Source organism: Mus caroli, unplaced genomic scaffold (assembly GCF_978045245.1).
Source record: "Mus caroli unplaced genomic scaffold, Mus_caroli_1 scaffold_4, whole genome shotgun sequence".
Classification (NCBI taxonomy): Eukaryota; Metazoa; Chordata; class Mammalia; order Rodentia; family Muridae; genus Mus; species Mus caroli.
The window spans coordinates 121,272,424-121,299,088 of record NW_028227259.1 but is presented as its reverse complement, the minus strand read 5'-3'; the positions used below and the strand labels follow the sequence as shown (position 1 = coordinate 121,299,088).

The 26,665-nt window shown below is 52.1% G+C and overlaps 1 protein-coding gene across 1 annotated transcript; it reads left to right on the top strand.

Annotated features, from left to right (window-relative positions):
- Positions 1-1,435: 1,435 nt before the first annotated feature.
- Positions 1,436-26,023, top strand: Suds3 (SIN3A corepressor complex component SDS3). Its single transcript, XM_021162626.3, has 13 exons — positions 1,436-1,729; positions 5,052-5,121; positions 8,047-8,102; positions 9,424-9,495; positions 11,131-11,150; positions 12,536-12,692; positions 17,083-17,178; positions 18,233-18,294; positions 18,449-18,470; positions 19,247-19,352; positions 22,679-22,763; positions 24,666-24,751; positions 24,841-26,023. Exons 1-13 carry the CDS (start codon positions 1,588-1,590, stop codon positions 24,863-24,865), a joined length of 999 nt encoding a protein of 332 aa, XP_021018285.1. The 5' UTR covers positions 1,436-1,587; the 3' UTR covers positions 24,866-26,023.
- The last annotated feature ends 642 nt before the right edge of the window (positions 26,024-26,665 follow it).

Below are 26,665 nucleotides of genomic sequence, written 5' to 3'. Positions count from 1 at the left end.
TCTCCTCCTTCTTCCTCTTCAAGCAAAACTGTAATACTATGTTTCACAGGGCTACACAGATTAACACATGGAGAGATTCAGTTTCATGGCTTTGTTTGTTTTCAAGACAGGGTTTCTCTGTGTATCCATGGCTGTTGTGAAACTCGAATTGCAGACCAGGCTGGCCTTGAACTCAGCCTGCCTCTGCCTCCCTAGTCCTGGGACTAAAGGTCACTTTGCTCAGCGTTGGCTTCTGAATTTAAGCCAATGTAGTTCCTGGAGGGAAATGCTCTATTTACTCAAGTAAAAATTAGCAGGTTATTAAATTACTGTTTTAGGTCAAAATACCTTAAAAATTATGTTTGGAGAAGCACAAGGAAGCTATCCTGTGGACAGCTGTAGATCTGGGATTCTAGACTGACGCCACCGTTTCTCTTTTTTCTTTTCTTGAAAGGAGAAAGAATGACAACTCTTTTGATCATTTGTAAAACCGGGCGAACAGCTTACCCAGTACATCTATTCAAAAGAAAGCACTGGCAAGGCCTACGGACACACATTCACCTGACCGGTGGATGGAATGGCAACAACTTGCCTTTATCTTTTTTTTTTTTTTGGTTTTTCGAGACAGGGTTTTTCTGTGTAGCCCTGGCTGTCCTGGAACTCACTCTGTAGACCAGGCTGGCCTCGAACTCAGAAATCCGCCTGCCTCTACCTCCTGAGTGCTGGGATTAAAGGCGTGCGCCACCACGCCCGGCTTTATCGTAATTTTTTTTTTTAAAGATTTATTTATTTATTATATGTAAGTACACTGTAGCTGTCTTCAGACACTCCAGAAGAGGGCACCAGATCTCGTTACGGATGGTTGTTAGCCACCATGTGGTTGCTGGGATTTGAACTCTGGACCTTTGGAAGAGCAGTCGGGTGCTCTTACCCACTGAGCCATCTCACCAGCCCCCGTAATTTTTAATAAAGCCCCCATTAAAGCAAGAGAGCAACCACGCACTGCATTTTCTGTATCCCACACACTCTGGCTGGCCAGGCGTCCAAGCCCACCGCGGGAACCGTTCAAGCCATTCACCTGCATGAATCAGAGACCATGCTACCTATCCAGGGCTCTGCAAAGCCTCCGCCCATCAGGTCGCGTCCAGCCACACTTTTAATTTTGACTCCAGGCGCCGCCTGGTGGCCACTGCCAGAAGTGCCAACTCCGGGGTCCTGACTGCTGGCGCGGCTGCCCGTGGATATGCCTGACTCCAGAGACTCCCGCCTCCGCCCCTCCCGCCGTGGCCGATGGCGGATTCTTAAGGCAGTGATGCCGCTGCGGCCGCCGTGTCAGAGAACGTGGAGCCCGGGCGTCTCACCTACCGCCTCGAGGACGGCTTGATCAAGCTGTCACCGGGCAGCCCACGACCCGGAAGTAGCCGGCTGCGCGAGGCCCCCGTTGCCCAGCGCGGGCGCCGGGGTGCGGGGTGGGGGGCGGAGCTCGGAGCCGAGGGGAGTCCCGGTGTCCGCGGCTCGGAACCGCGCGAGGTTGCGGGGGTCCGGGGACGCAGCCAGGCGGCCGCGATCTCCGCGGGACGGGCTCCGCCGCGGCCCGGAGGCGGCGACATGAGCGCCGCGGGGCTGCTGGCTCCGGCGCCCGCTCCGGCTGCAACGCCGGCCGCCCCGGAGTATTACCCCGAGGACGAGGAGGAGCTGGAGAGCGCCGAGGACGACGAGCGCAGCTGCCGGGGCCGAGAGTCCGACGAAGGTGCGGGTGTGGGGATCGAGGATCGGGCCCTGGGTGCTAGTGGTCAGAGGTCGCCAGAGCTCTTGCGAGCCAGGGGTCCCCAGCCCAGCGTCTCTCATTTCCGCTCTCGGGTCTGAGCGATGCTCGCCCTGGCTTCCTCACTCCCAGTTTCTCTCCTCTCAATGTTTTAATGCCCCTAGCTCCACTTGGGGAGCCGGAATGGGACAGGCGATACGTCTTCCTTTGGCCAGTGTAGGACCCCCGAAGGGAGACCCTCACTCAAGTCTCAGGGATCGCGAGCCCAGAAAGCCACAACAGTCAAGCTTGCTGCAAACACACGAGGTTTTAATGGCACACAAACCAGCATGCTGAGGTCGAGACCCATACACCGACACAGGGGTAGAGGAGTCTGACCCCAACCCTATTTTCCAGCAGGCTTATAAAGGCAAAAACCAGAACCTAGGGGGACGATCGGAGAGGAAATAGGGGAAGTCTAGGGGCGGATATTTACTTCAAGGTACCTGGGACATTGAAACATTTTGTGGTTGTTTTTCCCAAAAGTTCCGGGGAATTAGGCCATCTGGACGGGCCGGGGCCCATGTTCTCAGGGCAGTCCTTATTTTATTTTTTTACTCTTCAGCCGGCACCTCTCCCCCGCCCCCAGCTTTGTGACCTTAAAGCTGTCTTGTTTACCCACCTCCTGCGGTTGGGAGGGGTTCAATGGAATCGCGTCCTGCCACGGCCAGCGAAGTGGGCGAAAGGGGAGGTTGGGATTTGTTTTCAGGTCCGAGTAGTCTGCATTTGCGTGATCGCTCCTCCAGCGTCAGGTCTCGATCCGGGACCTTGTTTATTTACCTTTTGGCGGGGGTGAGGGACACCCAGAGGGATTGTTGAGGAAGGAGCTGGCTAGGTGGGGGAGAAGCTAGAAGCAGAAGGGGCAAGGGGAGGTCTTTGTATGGGCGGAGTGGACAGTATTCAGGCATAGAGTCGGGCTGTAAAAAGCCAAAAGCTACCCCCGACTGCGGGCAGGATCTTAAGTCTCTCAAATACGTAGTAACATAGCTGGCTGGCTCTAGACAGGGCTTCCGTGAAAGTTCCTTCCACCGAAGGAAAGGAGGCGGCTTTGTGGGGACTTGGGTCTGCTATGGCCTCAGCGCAGGCAGAGCAAGTTACAGGAACTGAGTGCGTTTGGTTTAACTATGGTTAAAAAAAAAAAAAAAAGCAAGGTTCAACTAGGGATTTTTCAATGTGAAAGGTGCACTTCTTTTAATGACCACGAGGGGGTACAGCGAAGACAAAATTGACCCTCTTCACTCAGGCCATTGGATCCAGATCTTTGCTTAAGACCAGTTTAAATTAAGCAGTTTAGAACACTTACTGATTTTTCTGAGGGTCCAGGTTGGAGTGGCTCACAACTGTCTATATGTCGCAGGATATTTGATCACACTGTGAATCCCGAGACCGTGTTATTTATTGAAAAAAACAAAAAAAAAAAAACCCAAAAAACCAAAACTTTTTACTTGGGGTGTGGCTCAGCCTTAGCACACACCTTTGGAATCCCTCTGTCTGGAATGCAGACTTACCCTTAGTACATATATTTTTAATCCCAAACAATCAAGGTAAAGTTAGTTTGTAGAAGGAAGCACCCCTGGAAAGTGATGTCTAATTGAGTGTCAGACAAGGTGATGGATCAGAGGAAGATTTGACAAAATGGGATATAATCAACTCTCAGGAGATGAGAGGGAAAAGGGTACTTAAGAGAGCAGCGCAGAGAAGGAGGAGGCGGTTTTCCTGGGGCAGTTTTATGGAGACAGGTTGGAGAACAAGCTATACACAGGTGAAGGCAGAACGAGCCAGAGAATGAGAAGGAGCTGAAGATAATGCCAAAGTTAGAATGAGGCCAAGCAGAGCCACTCACTAGAAACTGATTAAAGCAGATTGAAGCAAGGCAGCCTGGAGAGGAGTTCTGAGTTGAACCATCCCATCAGAGCTCAGAACAAGAAAGGTGAGTTTATTCAGCAGTAAGTCTCAGAGGCTGAAAAACATTCTAGGCCTAGATTAGATGTACAGGGGCTGGAAACTTTCAGGACTAGGCTGAAGTTAGCAGGAGGCAGTGAGCCTCCCAAATGGCAAAAGCCATCAGGTGAACAAAGGTTATCTTTGCATCAAAAACCTACAGCCCCAACCATCATCTGACCTCTTTGGGTACCAGGCATGCACACAGAGACAAAACACTCATACATGTAAAACAAAATAAATATAATTGAAAACTTTTCTTTTCAAGACAGGGTTTCTCTGTGTAGCCCTGGTTGTCCTGGAACTCACTTTGTAGACCAGGCTGGCCTCGAACTCAGAAATCCACCTGCCTCTGTCTCCCGAGTGCTGGGATTAAAGGCGTGCACCACCACCCCTGGCTTGAAATTTTTTTTTTTTTTTTGGTTTTTCGAGACAGGGTTTCTCTGTATAGCCCTGGCTGTCCTGGAACTCACTTTGTAGACCAGGCTGGCCTTGAACTCAGAAATCCACCTGCCTCTGCCTCCCGAGTGCTGGGATTAAAGGCGTGCACCACCACGCCCAGCTTGAAAATGGTTTTTTTAACTTACTAATTTTGCTGTGTCTTTATGAATTCATATGCACCATGTGTACCTGTACCCTTTGAAACCAGAAGAGGGCGCCAGATCCCCGGGAACTGGAGTTCTGGGACTTCATAAGCCATCTGATAATGGGTGTTGGGGGACTGATCCCATATCCTCTGCAAAGAACAGTGAGCTCTATTGAGACATGCCTCCATCCCCCTTTTTAAAATCTATTTAAATACAAGGTTTGGAAGCATTTAACAAAGTGTCTTGTCCTGCCTCCTGCACATTTTCTTTTTCTTTTTTTCTTTTTTTTTTTTTTTTTTTAACTTGGAAATCCGTTCAGTTATTAGGATTGAGTCTGTTGTGGGGAGATAGGGAGATGGTCTCTTTTTCACTGCATACCTCTAACTGTGATGGGATGGGGGTGCGCATGCCCAGATCTCCTCTTGAACTGTGCTCTGTTTACTGTTGCTCTGTGACCTCTGTCTGGTGTGCCCTCTTCTCTTATTGTGCATCATATTAAAGTACATTTTCAGCATAAACCCAAGTTGGAGTGGCATTTCTCTTTTTTATTTTAAACACACACACACTCACACACACACACACAATCTCACACACACTCACACACTTTTTATTAGCAGGTTCATGCAGACCCACATGGGATAGAAACTCATTCTTCTCCCAGAAGCCTGCTAATTACGCTGTCACAATGCGGATTCTGTGAACCTGATCATAACTGCCCGCTTCTCCCTTGTTTCACCCAGACACCGAGGATGCCAGCGAGACCGACCTGGCGAAGCACGATGAGGAAGACTACGTGGAGATGAAGGAACAGTGAGTAGCCCGGGGGTCTTTTCTCTGGAATACAGAGGCCCCCTTTTGACCTCAGTGCTTGCAAAGCACAAATGTTTCTGTAGTTTCCCTCTCTGGTCGCATCTAAGAGCCTTCCTGTTAGGAGCCTCTTCGGAGGCTAGACTAGCAGGAGCCGTGATGGGCATGGTGGGCTGGGGCAGTAAGGCCATTAGAATTGCTGTGGACACTGGTACCCAGGACAATGGGTATCTTGCAGGCCCCCAGCCCCTGTCCTATATTGTGGGTCATATGCTGGGTGTCCCAAGTGTCCTGGGAATTGAGGGAGCAGGCTGCCACCCCCTTTCCTGCCACACTCTGTTTGTTCTCACACATCTTCACGAAAGCCACAGTCAGCTAAAGCTCTGACTGTTTTCTGAGAGGGGTGAGAGCGTTGTTTTGAGACCAGACTAGCCTCCAGTTCACAGAATGCAGGGATTGATGGTGTTGTCCCCACGCCTGGCCTTATTATTTTTATTAACTCATTTTTTTTGAGATAGGGTTTCACTGTGTAGTCCTGGCTACCATGGAACTTGTTCCCTAGATGAGCCTATCCTTGAACTCTCTTTTTTTTTTTTTTTTTTTTTTTGGTTTTTCGAGACAGGGTTTCTCTGTATAGCCCTGGCTGTCCTGGAACTCACTTTGTAGATCAGGCTGGCCTTGAACTCAGAAATCCGCCTGCCTCTGCCTTCCGAGTGCTGGGATTAAAGGCGTGCGCCACCAAGCCCGGCTCTTGAACTCTCTTGAATTCACCAGCTTCTATCCCCAAGCCCTAGGATTAAACGTTCGCACCACCCCCCCCCCCCATCCCCTCCTAGCTGTCGTTAGTTTTTAAAAGAGAAACACACCGTCAACCACCAGCAAGAAACAAATCCAGAGTCTTGCCCTGTTGCCAGACTGGTGTCAGGCTTTTGGGTTCCAGGTGTCCTCCTGCATCAGCCTTCAAGTAGCTGAACCTCAGGTGCATGCCCACCGCTGTCCCACCTGCTACCTGATCTGTGTCCAGATGCGTGGTTGCGTAGGACGTGTCTGAGATAGGGGATCACTCGGAGGTGACATAAGGCTGCCTTGAACTCACCGCAGTCTTCCTGCTTCGTCCCCCAAGTGCTGGTTACAGGTTATGAGGCCCCATGCCCAGTTTTCAGGAAGTGGTGACTGGGTCTATCTCAAGGCTCTTGGTTTTGAACCCTTAAACTCCTGTAGGCTATGTAGTCCCCATTTCTTCCCCTGGCTTCTCCTTTCAAATGTGCATGCCCGTCTCTCTAGCATCGGTCATTTTCAACCCAAAGCAGGAACTCAACCAGGTGTGACCGCTGCTGGGCAAGGTCACATTAACAATTCATGTGTGTGCACTCAGCTGCACCTGAAACTCAGCCTAGTCCTGCTGCTCTGCCAGCTTTTTACTGGGTGAGTCTGGCCTGCTTGAAACTTGCTCTCACAGACTCTTCTCCATGGATGTGATGTCAGTGGATCTGGTCCCCAGCCCCAATTCCTTTCTCATTCCCCAAGTAATCTCTTTGCCCGCTCCCTCTTTGTGGTAGGGACTTGATGTCCTGGGTCTACAAACTTCTCAAACACTGTCCTCGCCTGTCTTTGCCATGTTTTAGAAACAGTTTTTTGTTTGTCTGTTTGTTTTTTAAGATGTTTCTTTTTCTTTTATGTACATGGGCGTTTTGCCTGCATGCTCTGTGTACCATGTGTGCAGTGCCCTCAGAGGCCAGAAGAGGGCGTTGGTTATCCTGGAACTGGAGTTATATATAGACTGCTCTGGAAGAGCAGCCAGTGCCCATAGCGCCTGAGCCACCTCTAGACCCGGCCGGCCCTGCTCAGCAACAGTTTCAGAGATAAGCTTTTGATTATCGTGCCTCCTTCATACTTACTAAGCTGGACATCCGCTGTGATGAGAACTGCTGCCACTGTGGTGAACCTGAGTTGTGCGTTAGGACTGGTCCCCAGAGAGCAGTCGGGCGGGCTCAGGGACCCCTCACTGTCCTGAAGTGAGGGGTCTGTGTGTCTGTTAGCCTTTCCGAGGAGTGAGAGGGTCTTGTTGAACCGTGTTCTCCGAGGCCTTTGTTGTTGCCACCGAGAAACTGGGAGTTTTTCATGGAGAAGCAGAAGCACTGCCCCAGATGTGATGTGCCCGGCCGGCCTCCCAGCCCAGACGGACTCGCTGGTGTGTGGTTGCCTGTAACCCCTCCGTGTGCTAGGTGTGAACTGGCCACATTGCTTAGTGTGCTGTATGCCCTCGCCTAGCCGGGGCTGCATCCAGCCTGCATTTGTCTTTTGAGCTTGGATTGGCATTCTTTTTCAGATCTTGGAAAGGTAGTAGCTTTCAGGTGGTGGGAAGGGTCGTGGGCCTGGTCCTTACACGGCCGTGCTGTCTATAGGGCGGGTGTGCTGAGGGTACCACATCCCACCATTCACAATCCCTTGGAAATCACATTTCTGTGTATTCTTCTTGTGCGTTAAGGGGGTTATGCTGTGTTGCACTGTGAGTCAGGCGACAGCTTGCAGGGACCGGTTCTCTCCTGCTACTGTGCTTGCTGGGTCCACAGGTGAATCTCCAGCCATTAGGGCTGGTGGCAAGTGTTCTCGCCCCGTCTCCTCAACCCCCTTTTGCCTGCCATTCTTGGTCTGTTCTTGCTTACCTTGTACTGTAGGGATGCGCTAGTGCCTGTGGCTCTCACCCTGTGCAGTTCGCACGGCTTCACCGGTGTGTGTGTGTGTGTGTGTGTGTGTGTGTGTACATGCACTTCAGGAATGCGGGGGAGGGGGGGCGTGTCTCTTTGTGATCCCTTCATCTCAAACCTCTTCAGCCTGACTCCCCTTCTCTGCTCTGAAGACCACCGCTCGCATCTCCAGGACAGCCCGCTCCTCCGACCTGTGTGCTGAGTCTTTCCTCTTTTGCAGGATGTATCAGGACAAACTGGCATCTTTGAAGAGGCAGCTGCAGCAGCTGCAGGAAGGTAGGTGTGCCACTGCCGGTGCTCCACAGTGCCCCCTGCTGCAAGCCATTGAAGTCTGCGAGTTTCCCTTCTGTCTGGGAGTGCAGGGAGGAGGGTTGAGACTGGTCTGTTTCAGCCATCTGTACATGGTCTGCTGTTTCTTATCAAAGAGTGAGTTCCTGACTTTGATATTTCACTGTCTTCATGAAGTGCGAACACACTCTTGACGTTTCCCTGGGGCATAGATTGGAGACCACCGTGCCTGAGATAGACTTTGTCTTTTTAAGAGGCTGTTGAGGGTCAGCAAGATGGCTCAGTGAGTAAAGGAGCCTGAAGCCATGCCTCATGGCCTGAGTGTGGTGCCCACAGTTCACATGGTGGGAGGGGAGGACTCCAGACGATGTCCTCTGACCTCCAGACACGCACACACACGCACACAAATGGAAGAAACATTGAGAGACGGGCGTCGTTCTCAAAGGATTCAAGTTCTCCTTGGGCCCAGCCCGCGCTTCACCACAGCAGTCTCTCTCTATGGCAGCCACTTAAAGTCATGGTAGCTGAGACAGAGAGCCTGCTCTACAGGATCTTGCAACACAATGTCACTGTTCCCTAAGGAATGTGACTTCAGGGCATGTCTCGCCTCTTGCTTCATCTTCAAAGTGAAGGGAGAAGGGTCTGGAGCCTGATCAGGCAGCTGCTGGCTCTGCAGCAGGTCTTAGGGTCTCAGGGTCCCTGCTTCATCGTCGGTGCCTCCTGGCTGGGAGATGCGCTCCTGGGCCCTGGTCCTCTGCCAGCCAATGGGCCAACAGGTGCGTCCTACAGATGCGGGCTCACGACAGCTGCCTTGGGGCGGATGAACAAGTAGGGGTGTAGGGATCTGTACCTGCACCATCTGATGGCCATGAGCCACACGACTGAGTCGCATTGAATAAGTGATCTGGTTCCTCGCTGCTATTGATTAATATTCAGTGCCAGTGTAGCCCCCACTCGGCCACTGGCCACTGTATTGCTATTGCAGAGGCAGAGTTTTCCACCACCACACAAAGCTCCTGGATAGTTTTGACCGAGATCTCACTGCAAGAGGAAGAGCCTTCCCCAGGAGAGTGAGGCCATTGTCTTAGACCATAGGACCTGGTGCTCAGTGTCACCTGGTCCCCTTGCCCGACTACTCACTCTCAGGTCCTGGGGGAAGTCCGGTGGGAGGGGGAAGCTCCATACGGTCTGGTGCAGTCTGCTGTGTGGCTCCTCCCTGGTACAGCTCTCTAGGCGGCTCCAGGGAGGAGAGGGAGTGTGCAGGGCAGGCTGACTCACTGAGTCACTGTGCCCATGCCTGCCCCGTCAGGTACTCTCCAGGAATATCAGAAGCGGATGAAGAAGCTGGACCAGCAGTACCGAGAGCGGATCCGGAACGCGGGTCAGTGCGCCAGCTCAGGCCCAACCCCTCCATGATGATAGAATGCAAGCCCAAAACACACCCAAACCTTCCACTGGGCGAAAGGGCAGGGGAGGGGTGAGCCAAGGCTGCTGTCACAGAAAGCTGTGCTCTGTCCTCCAGGAGTCAGAGCATCTGGGCGGCTCCTCACTCTTGTCCCCTTGGTGGAGGAGGCTGGAGTCATCACACCTTGAGTAGTTTATCTGTGCCAGAGATGAGGGGTGTGGCCTTGTGTTGGCCTCTATGCATTTCAAGCACTTAGCGGCTGGAATGCTGCTGGTCTGCTGTATGCAGCCAGCATTTGTTCCGGGTGCCCAAGCATTTGTGCACATTGGTGCTTTGAGCAATGTGATGTCACCAACACATTGTCTGTGGCTTTAGGAAACTCACCGTTTCATTGGCCAAAGGTACTGATCTACATAAACTTAAGGGGTCCTGGGAGTTAAGGAACCATGCAGCAGGCTTCCTGGCCCACAGTTCCCCGGGCTAGAGTGATTTTAGCTTCTGGGACAGGGGCTTGACTGCTGCGGATGCTTTTCATCAGACATAAAGTCTGGGCTCTTAGTCTGAATTCTGCAAGTCTGAAGGCTCCGTGGGGGTATGTGTGGATGTGTTTGCAGAGGTAAATGGGTGGTTAGAATTTGAGGTTTGCAAAAGAGCCCACAAACCAGAAGTTTCTGGTCTGCTCATGGTACTTGTGGACCAATAGTAGGCCCACGCTCACCTATAGAGACAGGAAATTCCAGGTACATTTTGCCACGATCGCTGTCTTTACCAGAGCTGACAGCATCCTGTCTCTAGGGGAAGAGAACAGATAGAGTGAGCCTGTGTATACACATAAGGTTGTTAGAGTGGCCTCAGGGCTGTGGTCCAGTTTGTCCATTAGTGGCTGTGTCTCACCAGAAAATCTGAGAGTTTCAGGCCGGCTGTCTCAGCTGGTCTTCTACATACACTGGAATCTGGAAGAAGCAGGCTCTAGTGCCAGTGAGAGCGAGGGCAAGCAGGCAAAGAGAACAAGCTTCCTTCTTCCATGTCCTTTATAGAGGCTGCCACCAAAAGTTATGGTCCAGATTAAAGGTGGATCTTCCCAACTCAGAAGATCTGGATCAAAGGTGGGTCTTCCCACTTCAAATGATTTCAAAGAAAATCCCTCACAGTGTACCCAGCCACTTGGGTTTTAGTTAATTCCAGATGTAGGCAAGTTGACCACCAAGACTAGCCATCACATAGGTAAAACAGTCAGTCGTTGCTGGCACACAGTAGGCACCTTGATGGCTTTGGTTCTGTCAGGGGAGGCCTCAGGAAGGGGCTGCCTTGGATCTGGAGTTTGAGAGAATGACAGAGTTAAATCCCAGCTGAGCCCAGCCCCTCATCCTCGGGTTTCTAGAGAGGTCCTGCCCTGACATGTATCTGCCCCACTTAGAAAGCCTCCACGTGAACTCTGCCTCTAAGGTGGCTGCATTGTGACTCACTGTGCTGTCCTACTGGGTGGGCCTGAGTGAGAGCATCTTGTTAAGATGGTGAGGTTGACCTGCCGGAGCCCCTCAGTGAATCCCAATACCCCTATCTAGGAAGATGGCGGCTGGCGAGTCTTAACTGTGCTTTTCTCTCTTTCAGAGCTCTTCCTCCAGCTTGAAGTAAGTACCCAGCATCCTCTGTGTTCGTAGGCTCCTAGGAGAGTCTGACTCTTGGTTCCCTGGCCTTGCCTTCTGTTAGCAAGTGGACGGTTTGGGAACGTCACCACAGCTCGCTTGGTTAGGGATGCTTAATGCCTGCTTAGACCTTCCACCCACCCAGGAGTGTTCTGCAGTCCCTCCCAACCATGCTGGGTTAAGATGTTGCCTCTCGCTGTTTCTTTCTTGTTCTTTAATTTAAAATGTAATTTATGTATGTGTGTACCTCTGGAGGCCTGAAGAGGGTTCTGGTTCCCCTGAAGCTAGAATTACTGGCAGTTGAGAGCCATCCCATATGTGGGCACTGGGACCAGACGCAGGTCCTGTGGAGGAGCAGGGAGCTCCCTGCTAACCCACCTCTCTAGCCCACCGTCTGTTCATTGACCTTTACCTCACCGTTTGTCTCCAGACTAAGCCTGCTGCTTTGCTACTAGTTCCCCATAGCCCCGTCTCTGAGTTGGCTCCACAGATCTGCCTTGTGTTTGGGCTTCATGAGTCGTGGGTCAAGATGGAGTCAGCATTTCCTTTCATGTCACCGACAGTTCGGTGCTGTGGTGCTGAGACAAGGGCCTGGCTCTTGAATGATAGGCTGCCCTTGGGCCCAGTGGGACATAAGAGGTGCTTTTTGGGTTGTCAGATTCAAGTTAACTGGCAGGCGTTTTTACTAAAATTAGTTTGGCACATGCAGCCGTGGCCTGGCAGAGCGTATGCCTCAGTCACACAGCCCGCAGCCAGTACCCAGGGCGGCGGAGAGATGTCACAAGGGGGCTTCTAGGCAGTTCTTTATTTTATTAATAGCTTAATTTTGTTACTTGAGTACTCGAGGGCTCAGGCGCCTAATGAATGGTCTGTAGTTGCTTTTGTTCTTACAGAGCAAACATAATAGCCCGCTGTCTGGCTTTAGTATCCCGTAATTAATTTTGAATGCAGAAACTTCACCTGGCATGGGCTGTTTTCACTTGAAATTGAGTCCTTCCCAAAGGAACAACCCCTAGCTAGCTCGCTTGCTCACTCTCTCTCCCTCTTCCCCCCCTCTCTCTCTCCCTCCCTCCCTCCCTCCCTCTCTCTCTATCTCTCTCTCTCTTGATACTCGAGTTCTGTTTGATGCTAAAGCCTCCGAAGACTCGTGGGGGAGAGGGGCAGGCAGGGTAACAGTACAGTGCCTTGGAAGCAAATGCTGTTACATGGCTGGGTTTGGGGACCTTTTGGGATTGTCCCCAAGACCCCTGGTCCCATGGGTCGGTGTGGGTGAAATGAAGTCTCAGGCTTTCTCTGCTCCTGAGGTCAGAGCTGGCCCGGGGCTGGCGCTCATGGCCGCCCCGCCTCAGCTGCGTCTCTCCTCCCGTCAGACGGAACAGGTGGAGAGGAACTACATTAAAGAGAAGAAGGCAGCCGTGAAGGAGTTTGAAGACAAGAAGGTGGAGCTGAAGGAGAACCTGATCGCCGAGCTGGAGGAGAAGAAGAAGATGATTGAGAATGAGAAACTCACGATGGAGCTGACTGGAGGTACAGAAGCCCCGTCGTCCCTGGGGGCTGCCCTCGGCACTCCTCTCACGCCCGCGAGCATGGTGGAGAGCTGGCTTCCCGACCCACCCCGCACCAACTGGGGACTTGAGGCAGGCCACTTAGCTTCCTCCTGTCGAGGGGTCAGATCCTGCTTTATCTCCTGACCTAGTGCCTGGGGTGTCATGTGACAGGCAGGACAGGTGCAATCAATTGCACACTCAGACTTGTGCCTCACTGGCTCCTGGTCAGCTGCTGTCTGTGTCTTACATTTGAGTTTCTTACCAGGACCACCTGAAGATTGCTTCTCTCATTACAGTCAGAAAAGGGTGTTGTCCCCTGATGTAACGGAGGTAGTTGGGGGCTCCCTTCCCCCAGGCGGTGCTGTGAGGCTCAGAGCCAGAGCGATTCCCGAGATCCCGATCGATCCATTGATCGATAGTATTTTGAGTGTCTGGTTCCCCCTAGCAGCTGAGATCTGCTGTCCAGGGAGTTCAGCAGGTTACAGACAGGTCTGTGGGGAACAGCAGGCCCGACTCTCCTGATGCCGTCTGCAGGTCGGTGAATCACAGGATAGTACTGGCAAGAACCAGCCGTTTCTGAACTTGGCAGGGTCTTCATTACAAGTCAGCACTGGGTTTGCCACATGGTTTCATGGGTGGCGTGTTCTTCCACACACCCCGAAACGTAGTCTTCGTCATCTGTCCAGAAGGTCCCGTTGCTCTGGGACAGCTGATTTTAGCAGGGCTCTGTAGGACATCTGGGTTTTCACAGAAATCTTGGAGCTGACTTTGAATCAGTGAGGCCGGGTCTGGTGCTGGTGGAGTAGGGGAGTGAGATTTTTGAAAACCAGCTGAGGGCTTGTCAGAAGGCATGAGTGCAGCTCTGAAACATGAGGTGGGTGTTGGGGTAGCACCTTCAGGCCACCTGCTTACCTGTCAGCACTGGTTCTGCAGTCAGGTTCCAGTCCCCCGACCCGTTCTGAGCCACATACAGTTTTCTTGATGGTGGTTGTGACTGGCATTGAGGCCTCATCACTCTTCGGGAGCCTCCAGCTGTTCACGAGCTGCCATTAGGCTAGTGGGAAATCCCACCGGTTATAGCTGCTGCTGCCCACCCCATCTGCAGGGAAGGACACGCTCACCTTATGTGTGCTTTGGTGTCCTAGTTACTGACAAGCATCAGACCTTGGCCAGGTGGTTTTATAGCCAGCTTCCGAACTGAGGCAGGAGGCAGAAAAGACAAATAAAGACAGGAACTCATCTGTAATGCAGTAAAGCAGATAGCGGAAGCATTTAAATCCATCCACGGGTAGAAAGGCACCGATGTCCTTCCTCAAGCCATTTGGTACCTTGGCGTGGAGAGCACTGGCAGCCAAGGGCGGGCGGGTGGGAGGCACCGGAGCTGGAAGGATAATGGCTTCCACAGATGGTGCTGTTGGATGGATGGAAACAAGCCGACCGCTTCCAGCTCCGTCCACAGAAGCCATGTCTTAAAATGGCCTTTTCAACCTCGAGATTTCTCTTAAAAAGTCGAGGAGAGGCCAGCAAGGGAGGCTGTAAGAAGGAAGCAGGTGTTCTGGGCCATCTGCTCTGTCCAGCATTTATGACCTGGGATCCCGGGAAGTAGCAGGAGGTCCTCGGTCTCCTCAGCCTCCCGGGCACTGGGCACACCAGGGCTAGCTGTCCATACAGTCGCTGTGTGCTGAGCTGCAAGTGGAGCTGCCGGGCCAGCTGCCTCCTGCAGACTTGGGGAGGGGGTGGCGCTGTGCCAGGGAACACCCCCAGGGCCTGCCCATGGGCTGTTGGGCCACTCTCTGTTGAGCCTTTGATGTTGAGGCCAGGGTTATAAGTGACCCAGATTGATAACCAGACAGTTCCCAGGCCCTTTAAGGCATCAGGGGTGTTACCATTTTTTTCTTAGGATTTATCTTTGTGTGCGTGCGTGCATACATACATACATACACTTGTGCATGCACATGCTTATGCCATGTGTTTGCAGTCCCAGAGCCGCAGATGCTTTAGAGCCAGCATCACGGGTGAGCTGACTGAGGAGGAGCTGGGAACTGAACCAGGGTCCTCTGTCTGAGCCACCTCTGTAGCCCAGGCCTGGTCACTTTCAGTCTGCCTTTCCTCTGACTGGAAGGCCAGTTGGTTGCCGCTTGGCTCGTGTTTTCCTGACATTTGCCCACTAGGGTGTCCACTAACCCTCCAGCCCCTGTTGGATGCTACTCATGACCTCAGTACAACCCACAGAGTTGCTTTAGGAAGTACTGGCTGTGTAGCTGGCCCACTGGGCAGCCATAGTTGAGATAGAAATCCAGTGGGTGTCTCCTGTGTCAGGCGCCTCAGCAGGCCCACAGGCTTCTTCCTGAGGGGCCTTGTCTTGCCCGGTGAGGGGCAGTGGGGAGTCTGGAGGGTCGGCTGGCACAGAACAGATGCCTGGCACCCAGCAGGCCATTCACTTGCACAGTTTTGCTTGATTTGTCATTTTCCAGGTTCGAAAGTGGCAGAATGGACTCAGAAGTCAACCTCTTGCCCCAAGTCCCTATAGTCCCAAAGGACCTAGCTAGTACCGAAGCCAGTCTGTTCTAACTGCATTAGACTGGCTCCTTCCACTCCACTGAGTTGGGGAGGTCCGGTTGCTGGCTGGAGACAGTATTGGAGAGTTCCCAGACCTTCCAGGTTTAAGTAAGGCGAGGTAAAGATGAGACAGGCTCATTGTAGTGTGGCTGTACCAGGCAGTACCTGATGCTCCAGTGGAAGGGGCTTTAGGAGTCAGGGAAAGATGCATAGAAAGATCTGTGGGGGGTGGGGTAGGGGGTGATGAGGCGACCTGACCTGGGGCGGGTGGGCAGCCCTTTGCCCTGGGCGACCTGGGTGTCTTGGAGCTTGATCCCTTTGTTCCCAGCATGCTTTGCCCTCCAAACACCTGATGCAGACTTCATTCCCTATCCCCACTCCATGTGCTCACCCCTGCTGCAGTGACGTGTGACAGCATGGGTGAGCCTGCTAGCCTGCTGGAGATGGATAAGGCTGTGTGTCCTGTGGGGCCCCGTCTCGCACACTGTCTGCTGCAAGCCTCAAATGAAGTGTGTGCTTCAAATCATTGCTGTTATTTTACCCCAGTCGCTAAACAGTAAGTTCTTCATCTTAAGAACTGGGGGTAGAACCCAGGGCCTCATGATGCCAGGCAAGTGCTCTACCGCTAGGTTGCATCCCTCACCAACTGAGCCATCTCCTCGCTTTAGCTGTCATTTCCTAGTGGAAATACTGACAATCTCAGGACCCAGAGACTGTCCTGAAATGCTCAATGTTACCTACCTAGTTAACTATAGTCAGCGCTGTGCAAGAGGGCGGTGGACTCCTCCCCTCATTGGGACGGAACCTCAGAGTGACCTCTCTCTCCCCTGTCTCCCAGCCTCTGCTCAGCCAGTCTTCCTGCCTCTGCTTTGGGGTTAGCTCACTCCCTTAGATTCCACTTAGGAGGGAGATGGGCGAGCTTGCTTTATGGTTAACTTATGCTAAAGGAAAGTTGGAGCTGCCCCTGGGGAGGGGCAGGAAGTGAGTGAGGCAGCAGGCCCAGCGTGACTCCAGGTCGTGCCTGTCTCACTGAAGCCAGTGAGGCTTAATGCAAGGGTTAACTGTTTGGAGGTTACATGACTGAGGCGTGCCCTGCTCAGATGTCTTCTCCAGTTGTCACACTCCAGGGTCTGGGCTTCAGACCTGGGAGTTTGATTTTGTGCTTGCCCCAGTTGAACTCTCAGGCTCACTGGCCAGACTTGTAGGAAGCTGTTGTTTGACGCTCTTGCTGGTTTTAGCAGGTTCAGACTCAGGTGCCACGCCAGCCCATCCCCCTGGGGAGAGCAGATCTGAGTGGCTGCTTCTGGGGGGAGGATACATTTCCCTGTGTTTAATCCATCCGCTAAAGCCTCAGAGAAGTCTAGAGTGAAAGGTGGCCGTGTTCCCCGTCTGTTGTGTCGGTCTTGCCCTCCGGTAGCTACAAAGGGTTATGTAGAAGAAAATTGGGAGTGTGTAAGCAAAGACTTCATATACAAACCTTGGCGGGGGTCAGTGGCCTTGAAAAAGGGCTTTCTATGTCCATGGTCTTCAGCACCCAGCCTCTGTGGGAGCAGTAGACATGAGGTACCTGCCTGATCCCCAGGCTCTTTTCAGTCTCCTAGCCTGTGACTGGGTGCTCAGCTGGCGTGACTTGGGTAAGCACAGGGCTTGCAGCCTGCCACGGGCGTCTGGCTGGGCTCATGCAGAGACTAAGTGTGCTTGGTCACACAGCTGCAGTGGGATGTCTGTGGGACAGATGTTCTGATGCTGCAGGGACCCCTGCTCGCTCCAGGGACAGGTGGATAGACTCACCCCTTCCATTCTTGCCACAGATTCTATGGAAGTGAAACCCATCATGACCAGAAAATTGCGGAGGCGACCAAACGATCCTGTCCCCATTCCAGACAAGAGGAGAAAACCAGCTCCTGATATCCATTTGTACCAAGCTTGAAATCCTATGCTTAGTGTGTATAGGAGTGTATGCAGGGTCACAGTCTCATAAGCCAGCAGCAGTCTGGGTCGGGAAAGCATATGTGAGATACTGACCCACAGGTCGGGTTGACGCCAGACTGACTGCACTGGAGTCGTCAACTATTGCTTTTCCTTGGAGAAGTTTCCAGAAAATGGTTACTTAGAAAGGTACTCTTTTGGAAACAGCCTTGTTCTCACGCTCCCTTTAAACAGCTTACAGTGAGATGTGTAAATCGAGGGCAGCGCTGCCTGCTGTGGTCCCAGGTACCCACCTCTGCCTCCTGGGCTGCAGACAGTCATGGTCTTTCAGTTATCTGACTACAGTTCTGGGCTACAGATGGCCCTGGCCCGCCAGTTATCTGCTTCTGGATTAGTGGATTGTAGACTGCTGTAGTGTACCAGTTACCAGTTGTATGCTTCTCTCTACACTGGTAGGTTGTGTACTGCCATGTGTAGTCTACCAGTTACCTGCCTCTACACTAGTGGGTCGTGAACTGTACCACAAGTAGGTCCGGTGTTCATGGAAGATGCTGAATAGCCACGGACGTGGCCAGTGGGCCAGCGTGGAGCACTCTCTTTGGGAGATTAAGTGTAGCAATTTGCCCAGCGTGGGCTGTACTTTGTGTACAACCAGCAGAGGGCGTGCTGATCTAAGCCACTGTGAGAGTAGCCTTTCCATGTCTGTCTGGAAAGCTTCAAACTTGGGAGTAGCAGTGTTTTTCTCCCTGAGATGAGATTGTCACCTTGCTGTGCTGTGTTCCCACCCCTGCGACATCTGCTGAAGAGCAGCATCTCTTCCCTCAGAGCAGTGTGTACGAGGGGCGAGTGGAGTTCTCGTCTGTGCCTGATGACTTCTAGCACGAGAGTCAGGTTTTTAAAGGGGCAAGTTCTTACCTTGAAAAGAGCCTTTCTGTAGCCCAGGCCTCCCCAGTCCTAAAGCACTGGGGTCCCTGGGTGCTTCTGTCTCCTTGGAAGCCATGCATTTCCCACAAGTTCTTTAACTCTCAGCACCTCAGCTGAACTACTTGCTAACAGACGAGCAGATCATGGAGGACCTGAGGACGCTGAACAAGGTAGGGTGGGACACTTTTGCTGTACTTGAAAGGCTCACGTGTTTTGTGACGTAAGTTCCTGTCACCTGCTAAAGTCACCATGACATCTCTGATGCTTTACATTGCTTCTAAGATGATTTTCTCTGAGACTTTCTTGTTGTTATTCTTCCTACAGCTTAAGTCACCCAAGAGACCAGGTGAGTGCCCGATGACACTGCCAGTCTTTGTACCCTGTCATTGGAAAAGCGGAGGTGGGGTTTCCAGGAGTGAATTACTCTGAGTCGTGAAAAGGACAGGAATCATAAACATGTCTCTCCCGTGTTGTTTCTTTAAAGCCAGCTGTGCTGTTTGTCTTTTCCTTAGGACTTACTATAGAGGAGACCTTTGATTGGCTCTTAAAGGGTTCCCTTCTGAGTGGGTGTCGGGTGGGCCTTAGGTTCAGGACCATTTTCAGTTCCAGTCATGCAACCATGGGAAACTTTTTCTGGAGCTGAGACCCGGCAGTGCTAGTCTGTGATGATCTGGTCCTAGGGAGGCCCCCAGTCTGTCCTAGTCCTCATTAGGAGACAAGGCGTACACCCTTGAAACATTCAAGAGGTTTTGAGTGAGCTGTGCTGATTTGGTATCCACACCAAGTTTAGAGTTAGTGTGGTGCTCTGGCAATGAGGGGTCACCACATTGCAGATGTTGATGCAGTCAGCACCAGTGGCCCCTGTGAATAGCCACTGGCCCTGTGAATAGCTAATGACCCCTGTGAATAGCCAATGGCCCCGGTGAATAGCCAGCGGCCCCTGTGGCCACTGCACCCAACCCAGGCAGCACAGTGACTCTGCTTCCATATACACCTCAAGGCCTTGGCGGTCGGGATTGTGGCCGCACTGGTGCATCAGTCCCTGCGTGGCATTGCTGGGCCCCTTGCTCAGGCCCAGGCTCACTTGTCTGCTTGCCGTCTTGGTGTCTCTAATTCCTCCAGCTTCCCCATCCTCTCCTGAACACTTGCCTGCCACACCTGCAGAGTCTCCAGCCCAGAGGTTTGAGGCTCGGATAGAAGATGGCAAACTGTACTATGATAAGAGATGGTAAGTTGTGGGGCGTGTGGACTGCTCACAGCAGCCTCTGAAGAGCCGTCTGGAGGGTTGGGGCCGGGGGAGCCTATGATGTCTCGGTGTTTTCTCAGCTTACATCTCTGTATGTTAGTTTAATTTCTTTTGCTGGTGCTGGGACTGTGGCCCAGACTCGGAGGCTTGAAGACTGAGGGCAGCTGGTAGCTGTCTGCCTCTGAGGTCACAGAGCAGTGTTTCTCTGCATGTGTCCCCTGGGTCTTTCTGCACCTTGTTGCTGTCTCCACACTAGGGTTTCAGGCTGTCCCCATCTAACCATGACAGGGTCTATGTCCTCCTCCACCCCTCCTCTGAGTTAAAGGTGATGGGAGAGAAGTATTTTGTGCTCTGACCAGGCTGGAGGAGGGCTCTGCTGCCTGAGCCTGGTGGGCGCTCTTCTCAACGCTGCAGGTTCTCAGGGTCGATGCTTTTCACTTGACCCTTTTCTTAGACATTCTTGTCGCTTTCAAGGTATTTCAGGAAGCGTGGTTGGGAGGTTATATCCTAAAACACTTAGATGGGCCGTTCTGGTTGCCTGGGACTCTGCTTGGAAGCTCATACTTTTATCCATTCAACAGACACTGGTTAGACATCCCAGGTATCACATTACTCCTGCCTTCCTCTCGGGTCTTTTAGCTCCGATGTCCAAGGCTGTTCAATATCCTGGGCAGGCAGGCGCCGTACATGGACATGGCTATGCCCTGACTTTCTCTTGGCTGTATGGAAGGGGTGTGGGTCAGTAGAGAGCTTCTGTCATTACTGTTTACAACAGCCTTGTGATAGCTCCTGTCAGTGTTTTCATTTAGCTAGAAGCTGACGACAGGCGGTGACCCTGCGAGTTGATGGCAGTCACACGTTGACTTGTTACCTGGCATGTCTAGTGGTCTCTCACTGTCCATGCTGGAACCCAGCACCTCAGGGCCAAAACCATAGTGCTCATTTCTCGGCATCAAACTGCAACGTGTACATAAAAACGAATCCTGGGACTGCAGAGGGGCCAGGGCCAGAGCAAGCTGCCCCTATGACCTCCACAATTGCCGTGGCTTGTCCTCCCCCCCTCACACCCCATCTTTCTTATATCAACTGCGGTACAGATGTTGTGTAAATATGCTCTGTTTAATAGTTAATCTGTTAATAGTTAATAGATTAATAGTTTTAATCCCAGTATTGATGTCACTTTGACACATGAGGCTTATTTTCTGAGGCTCATGTTAATACAGATATTTTTTCCCTGTTGGCCGAATCTGGGCTGTGGATCCTTCCATGCAGACTGTTCCATGGAAGCATAGAGATCAAGTTGGGCCTGAACCTGTTTTAGTGTCTGTCAGCCTGCTGCAGTGACAGGTTGCTCTTCTCTGGCCTTCCTGCAGGTCAATGGGTGTTCCTGTCTTGGCCTTGTTTGTTGTTTGTTACTGCCACCACTAGGTGGCAGCCCCTAGCTGCCTAACACTAGAAGCAAAGTGAGAATTAAAAAAAAAAAATGTTTGTAATAATGAAAACCAAATAACCTTTAAAGATCAGGCCCGCATGTAAGAATGGCCTTTGGGAACGGTGAGATTTATGGCTAATGGTTCTATGGATCTGTGAGTTTTCCAGCCAGTGTGATATTTCAGGTGGCGTTCATTTCGTAACTGTGGCCTCCACTCTCCGTCTTCCTGGATTTGTTCCTAAACTATGAAATGTCTTGAGAAGGAAAATGTAGTAAACATTTTTCCGTTTCTTTCCCTTTCTTCCTTTCTTCCTTTCTTCCTTCCTTCCTTCCTTCCTTCCTTCCTTTTTTTTTAAAAAAGAGGACCCTGTAACCCCTGGTCTTCTCAGCACCGGCTTCTGGTTTGAAGTGTCAGAACTCTCCGGGTTCCTTGCAGAAGCAGAACAGGTCTGAAAGACGGCGTCTCCCAGACATTTGCCTCTTTGCTGACATTTGAAGTTGTTTTTGTGCTGCTACCCACGTTCTGGGATGTCAGTTTCTTTCCTGTTGGTCTCCTCTCCTGCTCTCCCTTTGACTCCAGAGTCAGTCCTATGGAGTTGACAGCTGAGCCTGCCCTGCCCTGTTCTTACTGCATGGGGCTTGGGAAGCCCTGCCTGGAGGCCTCCCCTGCTTAGAACTAGCCTGTCCCCATCAGGCCCCGCACTCTGCTGCTGTCCCTTTGTCCTTGGAGGATTCCTCTGTCTTCCCTTCCACAGACACAGCCTTGGCTGACGGAGCTTCTGAGTCCTGATGTCTCCTCTAGAGGCAGGGTACAAAGTATCTTTCCTTGGGGCTTTAATGACAGCCCCAGGACTGTGTGGGTTAGGGCTCCATCTTGTCGTGATCTTACTGCATCCCACCTTCGCCTCCATCCCTTGCTTTCCGTGTCATTTAGTTTGCGCTGTCAGTGTGCCTTATGCTTTGATGTAGACTAATGACCCCTCGCAGAAGACACTCTGGAGAGAGCTGGGATTTTAAAATAGCTAGCTAAAGGCAGTACAGTGTGTGTGTGTATGTGTAGGCACACGCACATTTTCTCTCTTTCTTCCTCTCTCCCCCTCTCTCCCTCTCCTCTCCTTGCCCTGCCTTAAATCTGGAGTTGCAAATGTGACCAGAGACAAAGCCTCTCCTTGCTGACTAGGTTGCGCCTAATTGCTGTCACCTGACTACAGGGCCTGTTTCCAGTGGCAGTGGGGTCCCTTGAGACTCTAGAGCTGTGGAGTGGGTCAGGTTTTGGGAAATGAAGTTAATTTTATTATGATAACATTAGGATTTTTGGTAGTATGTAGAATTCAGTTGATTTTTCCCGCTCTATGGGACTTTTCCCTCCTTTGGACCTCCCTTGTGGTTCTGTGTTCCCTGTCTGTATTGTGTCCAATGCCCTGCTCAGAAGGGAGCTTTCTCTACCTTTCTGCGTAAAGACACGCGCTTATTGAAGCCGGGAAGATGCACGGTCAGGAAGCGTGAGCGTGAGGACCTGGGTTTGCATCCCCAGCACCGAGTAAAAGGCTGGCCATGGTGGCACGTGTACCATCATTGTGGTGATGGGGAAGCTGCGGCCGAGGCTCCCTGGGGCTCACCTGCCAGTGGTCTAGCAGAATCAGGGTTGCAGGTTGAGTGAGAGACCCTGTCTCAAACAAGGGAGAAAATGATTGACACCCAGTGTCGGGGTGGAAGCCTGCCTGCCTGTCTGTCTGTCTGTCTCCTTCTGAAGCCCGTGCTCTTCCTCGTTTGTGTGTTGCTGTGACTGTTGGAGTGATGGTTTCTGTCACTGTGGTGTTTGTTTTCCTGCCCCTCCCTCCGTCCTGATATTTTGTTTGTGTCCTGGTTTTGGCAGGTACCACAAGAGCCAGGCCATCTACCTGGAATCTAAGGACAACCAGAAGCTGAGCTGTGTGATCAGCTCAGTGGGAGCCAACGAGGTAGGCATCCGATCTCTTCCCCGAGCACGAGAGCAAACGGCTCTGAGAAGTGTTGAAAGTACAATAGACTTGATAAAAAGCCTGACCTGGAAATGCAGTGCAATCCTGTCTCCTGGGGTGGGGGGTTGGGTGTCAGCACTATGTAGGGAAACCGTCAGCAGCACCCTTGAGCCTCTCTGCCTGCCTGAGCCGGATCCTGCAGTTCTGTATGGCCCATACAGAACTGCAGGACCCGGCTTGTGCGGTTACAGATTTGGGAGCCACTGAGCTGGAGAGAGCAAACGCGAGTGAGCACTCTGGTGCCCCCTAGTGGCTGCAGACTGACAGTGGCGTTTGTCTGGAGCATACTCCACCTTCCTACATCCCAACAGACTTGTCTATGAGTACTGGGTCACTGGGCATGAGGCCCAGCCCCAGGACATGCTCAGTAACTGGGTGAGGGTGTCGCTGGCCTGCCACTCCTGGCTGTTCTTCCAGTCTGACACATCCTGAGCTGCCAGGCAGGCATCCTCTCTGCACTTGGAGTGGCTCGTGTGCTACCCTAGGGACTGCCCTAGGGCCCCTGCTGGCCCTTCATGAGGAGATGTCAGCAGTGTCACACCTACACCATTACAAGTTTTTAAAAGTCTGAAACTTTCATAGCCGCATTGGCTTGATCTTTTATCAGTCACAAATGTCTGCAGAGGAATTGATTTTTATGCGTCTCTCCTCTGTTAGTACACGGTAAATCTAATGAAACTGGATTATGAAATAACTTAAGCCCCTGGAATTCTCTCAGCTTCCTAAATCGAAAATGCTCTCAAATGCGGCCAGTTTGCAAAATGATAGTTTGCTTGAAAGTTGGAGACAGCCTCAGATGAAGGAGAGCCAGCCGCTCATTGTTTCCTAGGCTGCTTATGAGAGTCGCCTCTAAGCCAGAGGTGTGCCGGGAGTCCACCAGAAAGACCTGGTGCTCCCCAGCCAAGAGAGCTTGCGATTGCATGGTGGGCTGCTCTGTGGAGCACACAGGCATCTCTGGGACCTAGTGAAGACCTTCACATTCTGTCACAGAATGCCAGTGTGGTCCAGTGACCCAGTGTGGTGCCAAGGGCTCCCAAAGGGACAATGTCTCAGAGTCATAGTTCTGTGCCTGGTGATGAGGGGCAGCCTCAGTCCTTGGGATTGTCCCAGCCCATGTTCAGACCCATTGCCGCATTCTAGAGCTGCTTGGCCTCCTTGGGCACATTTGGCTGGTGGGCCAGTGGGTGGGTGGCCCCCTTAGGGTCAGTTTTCTATGTAAACCGTCTAGCAGGAGGCTCAGCCTCATGCTGGGTCTTCAGCCTGTTCTAGTTTAAGCTACGCTCTACTTAAACTTTCTGGGCACTCATTACTCGCACTAGAAATGAGGGGAGACTGGGAGTAAAGAGACAGCCTGAAGCCTGAAGAGGGGAGCCCTCTCTGCAAAGCCCTGTGAGGGCAGGCTTGCTGCAAACCTTGCCTTTGGCCATTTAATTTCTCAAGCCATGGAAAGCTAGGGAGAAGGAGAGGTATTGTGAGTGGAGCACCAGAAGTGCACCCCACAGGGCTCTTGTGGGTGAAGTAGCTCATAGAACACCCCCACAGGGGCTGAGGAGCTGGTGAGGCAGAAGGACCTTTGGAAGGTTAAGTAAGGGAATTTCCTTGGGGCAAGGAAAATATTTTTAAATTGCTTTGAAAAACTCTTGCTCCAGAATGCATATATTTTGGGTGTTGAAAAATACCACCACCAAGTCCAGAGTCCTGATGGCTGAGGCAGAAGTGGAGCCGGCACTATTAGAGGCGTGGGTGCTCCACAGTGGCCCTCCACACCCTTTGAGCAGACACAGCCACACCCACGCTGTGCAGAGTCCATCTTGCTCACCCTCCCTGGTCTTGTCCCCATAGATCTGGGTGAGGAAGACCAGCGACAGCACCAAGATGCGGATCTACGTGGGGCAGCTGCAGCGCGGGCTCTTCGTGATCCGCCGGCGGTCAGCGGCTTGACTTTCTACGAGCTTCCTCCTCCCTTGACCCCTTCTCTGGAGTGGTTTTTATTTTTGTTTTGTTTTCTTCTTAATAGAAAATTCTTAACTTACCGGGACTAGCTCCTTGGCCTGGGACATGGGGAGCACTGTGGAGTCTTCAGGGCGCTCACATGGCCGCCACCTCCATCTCTGTGCCGCTCTCTCCTGCCTCGGCCTCTTCCAGAACTCAGTCACCAGAGAGACTCTTGCTTTCGGAGTAGTGGGTTTTACCCACCTTCCTTGAATTCCTCTCTTGTCTCGTTTTGTTTATACTTGATCCTTTTTTCAGACCTCCTTTGAGTTTGAAGGGAAGCTCGTTTTAGCAATTATCTTTAGGCCTTTGAAGAGCAGCAGGTATGCTTTCCCACCTAATCTGATGGGCAGATAGTGTGCCTGCTTGCCAAGTTGGGCCCGGAAGCATGGGGCAGGGTTCTCCTGGCTCCGCTTTCTTGGAGAAATAAATGATATAGAACATCTCATCTGCCTTGGGCTTCTACTCCAATGACTGCGTGAGTGTCTTCACCCTGGACACTGCAGCCAACGGATGGGGCTGGGGGTGGCGGGGAGGCGTGGCATGTTCCTAACATGCTAAGACACCGCTCTGAGCAGTTTCCAGCGAACACGATTCATTTAGGTATGCCCGTTCTTGTTCAGGGTGGAAGAAGTGGGAATTCCAGAGGTCTCCATCTGTAACTCCTCTCTCTGGCTCCCAATGGCTACAAGGATCTCATCATGTGCCCCACTGTGGTGTGGGTTCTCCCTTCCCCATAGCTGGGGTGGCAAGGTGGGTGCCTCGCTCTTGCAGCTGGACCCACTGCAGTACTGGACCATTCAATACCGAAGAACCTCCAGCCTCCCCCGAGGTTTGTCCCACATTAGTGACAAGGAGAGCTCTGTCATGCTGCAGCCACCAAGTCTGTGTGCTGCTTGAGCCCCAGCGAAGCCACCTGCCATGGCCTTCTTGCTCCCCGGGCCTCTTGTTGGAAAAATGACTCATGTGGCTGAGCAGGAGATTCCTTCTGCTCTAGCTGCCACACGCCACCGGAGAAGAAGCAGATCCGAGCGACTGTCACCATCTCGGGACAATCAGTAGGCTGTCCACACCTTGTTTTGCTGTGGGTGTGGGGAGCCACAGTAAGTCGTGTGCCTCCACGGAAGACTGTACAGAAACACTGTTTATGGCCACTCTCCCGTTGGATTCTTAAGAAAACAGGATAAACAATGATGTTTATTCACTAAGTTGCCAAGTGGTCTGTTTCTTCTCTGCCTTCTACCGTCCTCCACCCCATGGTCACCACAGGTACTGCAAGATCCCCACAGTGTAAGCATCTTGACAGCCCCAGTGGTCACGGAGGTGAACCCCAGTCTTCCGTGCTCACCACTGTGAACCCCTGCTGGGAGCTCCCATGATGAAACCCGTTTAGATGTGTCTGGTGTTTGTCACTAAGGGTGTTAGTACACTTTAGCGATGACCTTGCCTTCCCTGCCCTCCAGTACTGCATGTGGAAGTGTGTTTCATTGGAGGAGCTGGGCCCCGTGGGGGTGGGGCGAGACGGTAGCAAACTATCCTTCTACAGTGCCTGGTCACCACGTTGTACCTCTGTGGAGTAACTTTGAGGATGGGGATGCGGGCGCCTCTGCCGTCTGTAACTTCAGAGGTCACCCAAGGCCATGCCACCTAAGAGACCTCATCCGTGACAGTGTCTGTGCTGTCTCCCCTACACTCTTCCCAAATCAGTGCCCTCCTGACAACTTCAGACAGATTTCCATAGCTATCACCAAAGAGAGCGGATGTTTCCATTGAATACTAATATTTAATGCTTGTCTAGCCACCATTGCGACTCATCTCTCTAAACTTGTAACTAGGAACATGGAAGACCC

Excerpts from the sequence above, each read along its gene's own strand:
- Suds3 (XM_021162626.3), top strand. The coding sequence starts at position 1,588 with ATGAGCGCCGCGGGGCTGCTGGCTCCGGCGCCCGCTCCGGCTGCAACG. Across the intron at positions 17,179-18,232 it reads GAGGAGAAAACCAGCTCCTG|CTCAGCTGAACTACTTGCTA; the intron begins ATATCCATTTGT and ends AACTCTCAGCAC. Across the intron at positions 19,353-22,678 it reads CTGTACTATGATAAGAGATG|GTACCACAAGAGCCAGGCCA; the intron begins GTAAGTTGTGGG and ends TGGTTTTGGCAG.